A 4519-nucleotide genomic window follows, 5' to 3' on the forward strand; every position below is an offset into this window, starting at 1 on the left:
TTCACAAAACAAAACATTAGACACAAAACACTAACAGACACATATGTAATAGCTATAAGAGTTAATCTAGGCAAAAAGAAAGGAGGACACGAACGTAAAACAAAGAGAGAGAGAGAGAGAGAGAGAGAGAGAGAGAGAGAGAGAGAGAGAGAGAGAGAGAGAGAGAGAGAGAGAGAGAGAGAGAGAGAGAGAGAGAGAGAGAGAGAGAGAGAAGAGGGGTAATTGGTTCTGACGGCACTACTCCTCTTTCCCCCATCATGATGCATGTTCAGTAGATCCATCAGCCCGTGCCCTTCCTAACTACTGGGGCTAATGTTTCTTTAATGTAATGGAGTTTGATCAAGGGTGTCCTATGTCCAATATTATGCTGTTATATTAGAGTAAAGAGGTCTCCTGGGCCTATTGGATTCACACAGTTACACATACACACATGCGCCACAGACACTGACATGGTATACACAAGACGCACGCACATTCACACGTGCGCACGCACACACACACACACACACACACACACACACACACACACACACACACACACACACACACACACACACACACACACAAACCCCCGCACACGCGCGCACACACACACACACGCGCGCGCACACACACACACACACACACACACACACACACACACACACACACACACACACACACACACACACACACACACACACACACACAGACACACACACACACACACACACACAACGAGAATAAGAGCCACCCCCCCTGGGTTATGGATCGTAGTGGCCGGCAGATACACTGAAACCCAAACTGTGATCAGACAGCAGAGCCGGTTGGCTGCAAACTGATTTACTGCCTCCAACGAGGGGACTGGCGACCTGCTCCGTCCAGCACAGCCCGATAATGTGATTTCCCAGTAGAAAAGCACTGTCACACAGACAACACACACAGACAATAATCTACACACATGCATGTAGACATGTACACACACACGCATGCATACACGCACGCACTCACGCATGCACACACACACACGCACGCACGCACACACACACACACCACTTATGCACGCACGCAGGCACGCAAACACGCACACACACACACACTCACGCGCGCGCACACACACGCACGCACGCACACATGCACACACACGCACAATCATCATCATCATGAGCATGGTCAGTCTGTAGTCCCCGGTCCCCATCTGCAGCCTGACACTCCCAGACAGTCCAGTCGTTTACTTCCCTACCTCTCATCCCCCTCTCCTCCTCCCCTCTCTCTTCTTCCCTGCTTCCCCCCTCCTCTCTCTCCCGCTCCCCTCTTCTCTCCTTCCCCCACTCCTCTTCTAGCTCTTCCCCTCTCATCCCCCTCTCCTCTTTACCCCTTCCCTCTTCCCCCTTCCCCCTTCCTCCCCTCTCCACCTCAGCCAGTCCAGTCATTTACTCCTCCACTTCCCCCTCTCTCCTCCTCCTCCCTCCTCCTCATCCCCCTTTGCTCTCCTCTTCCTCCCGTCCCCAACCAAATCAATGAGGCATCCGGGGAGGCATGTGCCTGTCCGCTGCTCTGCTGGTCTCTGTTTGGCCTGGCCGCCTGGCCGTCCGAGTTTACCCAGCAGGGCTGCGAGGCATTAGGGGGCCGGAGACTAATGACACTAGGCGACAGGCATAAATAAAGTTAAGTGCCACTGGCTGACATGCATGCGTCTCAGCCCGTGTAATTCACTTACCACCAATAGTTTAGGAGCCCCGGTCGGGACAGCCAGACGCCTGTGATGGCCCCGTGGTGATGGTGTGCGACGCTCAGTGGGCCACTTGCACACGAGGGAGCGAGGCAGACCTTTAGAGAGAGCATGGTGACACACACGGTGACACACCGATGGGTAGATAGGCAAACAGACAAACAGATAAACAGGCAGACAGACAGACAGGTTGAGAAACTGACTAATTGACTGAACGGAAATGGGAGACGCCTGGCCACACTGGTAGCCGCTGATGCTGAATGACCACTTACACATGACGGAGCCAGGAAAACCTAGGGAACTGGTCTAGGCAGACAGACAGATAGACAGGCACTGGTAGACTGATAGACACACACAGATAGACTGAAGAACTGACAAACAGGCAAACATAAAAAGGAGATGTCTGGACCAGGGATGCTGTGTGACGCTGAATGGCTGCTTACACATGAGGCACTGAGGCAGAACCTTAGCACTGTGACACACATGGACAGACAGACAGACAGACAGACAGACAGACAGACAGACAGACAGACAGACAGACAGACAGACAGACAGACAGGCATACGGAGGAATTGACTTTTGGAAAAAGGAAAGAAAGTATGTGCATCAAAGAGAGCTGATGTGACAATTAACACACATTGTTGCATTTGAGGTGAACATATAGCACGGTGATATGCATGGGAAGACAGATGGACATGCAGGCATTCAGACGAACAAATAGAGAGACAGGCAGACAGACAGATAGGAACTGACTAATAGAGAACCGGAAAAAGGAAAGGAGGCAGGTGTCTACACGACAGAGAGACGATGCTACAGACACTACTACTTACCGTATGAGTCACGCGCCATCAGTAGGCCTAATCTGATTGGTGCTTCAAAACCTCCTGTGTCTGTTTCTGCTGAATGACGGGGCATTCCTGATTTTCATTAGCCGCATTTAAGAGACTCTATAAGACAACTGTTAGTCGGACTGTCATCCGAAAACATTTCGCTGTTTTGTTTGCCATTGACTAAGGTCAGTTGATCTTGTTGTACATCAAAATTCCTGATGGTTTTTTCCGAAGCATTGCACTGGATATACACTAATTGAAACACATATCCATCATAAAATATGATCTATAATCAATTAATTAATTAAAATGTTTGATTAAAATGGTTCTACAATTGCTGTATTTGTAGTCAATCAGTTTTGACAAAGCAGATGCCTACAGAGAACCCATATGGCTAAACTATATTTTAGCAACAAAATGAAATATTTTGTTCATAAAAGCAAAGAAATGGAGGTGGATGTGTAATGTTTGAGAACAGAGTGTATTTTGATGGGAGTAGTTTTAAAGACATGAATCATAGACTATTTTCTGTCAAGGCCTATATTTTTTCACACCATCCTCCTAAATTCGTACCCATAGAGCGCCTTATCCCTTGCCAAAGAGCGATCTTGACGGGACGGTATCTGTAGCCCCAGACAAGACCCTTCAACCAGTCGGATCCTTAAGTGCTATAGGGTGCACAATCACTGACAGACAGACCCTCCCGTCCATAAATAGACCCATTACCCCTTGACTGTCTGCCTCTTCAGTACAGAGGAAGTAAAGGGGCGTTCTGGTGTACTGTCATGCTGGACTCCATTGACTTGCATGGGTGGACATGAACTGCATTGTGGGGCCCATCGGCTCCATTGGGAAAAGTAAAGGTGGCTCCAGCAAAAGGTCAGAATTTTCAACTTGTATGATGTGTGTATGAATGTAACACACAAAAAACAATCTACATTCTGTCAGACACACCCTCCAGCACCCGGCAGCGGAGGGTACCAATCTGACCGAAGAGTAAAGATGGCTTCAAGCCCATGACTCGTGCTCATGCAGGGGAGATGAGCAAATGGCAGTGCATTTACAAGGGCCGACACTTCGCAGGCTGAGGTGTCAACCACTGCTTTGACAAGGTCTACATACTTAAGCCTGGCTCAAACTACACGACAACTGTAGCAATTGTGTGTCCGATTTTGGCATCGGGGTGCACCGCACACTAGAAGAGAATCGCAACTGTCAATCTTGTCGCTGCTCGCAGCCACCGAGACAATGCCCGACGTTCTATTTCCAGTCGCAAATATCAAACACTGTTTGATTTCTACGATTTGCGATCAGCGACTCTTTGAGCTGCCAAAGTTCTATCTTAGAACGTCGCTCACGACGAGGAAATCTTTCCCGACAATCGCTTGCGATGGTCCTGGGGGGTAACGTTCCAGCGATTGTCATAAGGGGGGTTTTCAGCCGAGAATCGGTGCGATAGTCGTGTAGTTTGAGCCAGGCTTTAGGGTCCAGGCCAGATAACACCTTGGTTTTTTGCAGGGTTTGCATGTGACCTATTTCTTGAAAGCGTTGTTGATAACAATTTTTACAACTTATTAGGTTGCCAAAAAGAAGTTCTATTTTAACCAACCAACCAACATATTGGACTATAAAGTGAGTGGCACACTACTAAAAGAACACTGCCATGTATTTCTTCTGCCTGTGCTCCAAAAAACATAAAATAGTTTTCACAAGAGAATATACATTGGCTATGATCAGTCTGGAAGAACTGTTCCATTGTTACCACCATACAGTGCATTTGAATTTAACAATGTATGGTATAACATTGTGGGGATGAGTTTCACAAAACAACTATTTATGACAAAAGACAAAGAAGTGACTTCTGTTCTACCTAAAATGGCAGCAGGTGTCTGGCTGTAATAAATTCATGACATAAGTGAGCTTTCTTCCTTTTACGTTCATTGCTGTGCACTGAGCCACGACAACTTATTATATCAAC

The 4519-nt window shown here is 47.7% G+C and overlaps 1 protein-coding gene across 1 annotated transcript in view; it reads right to left on the bottom strand.

Annotated features, from left to right (window-relative positions):
* Positions 1-375: 375 nt before the first annotated feature.
* LOC134451823 (keratin-associated protein 5-1-like) overlaps positions 376-4519 on the bottom strand; it is a 13402-nt gene continuing 9258 nt past the window's right edge. Inside the window, exons 4-9 of the mRNA XM_063202221.1 lie at positions 2523-2533; positions 2195-2287; positions 1700-1809; positions 948-994; positions 498-714; positions 376-399 (exon numbers count right to left, since the gene is read on the bottom strand). Of these exons, the coding sequence (XP_063058291.1) occupies positions 376-399; positions 498-714; positions 948-994; positions 1700-1809; positions 2195-2287; positions 2523-2533 (502 nt within the window). The remainder of the gene's footprint in view (positions 400-497; positions 715-947; positions 995-1699; positions 1810-2194; positions 2288-2522; positions 2534-4519) is intronic.

The sequence above is a fragment of the Engraulis encrasicolus genome, chromosome 7 (genome assembly GCF_034702125.1).
Source record: "Engraulis encrasicolus isolate BLACKSEA-1 chromosome 7, IST_EnEncr_1.0, whole genome shotgun sequence".
Classification (NCBI taxonomy): Eukaryota; Metazoa; Chordata; class Actinopteri; order Clupeiformes; family Engraulidae; genus Engraulis; species Engraulis encrasicolus.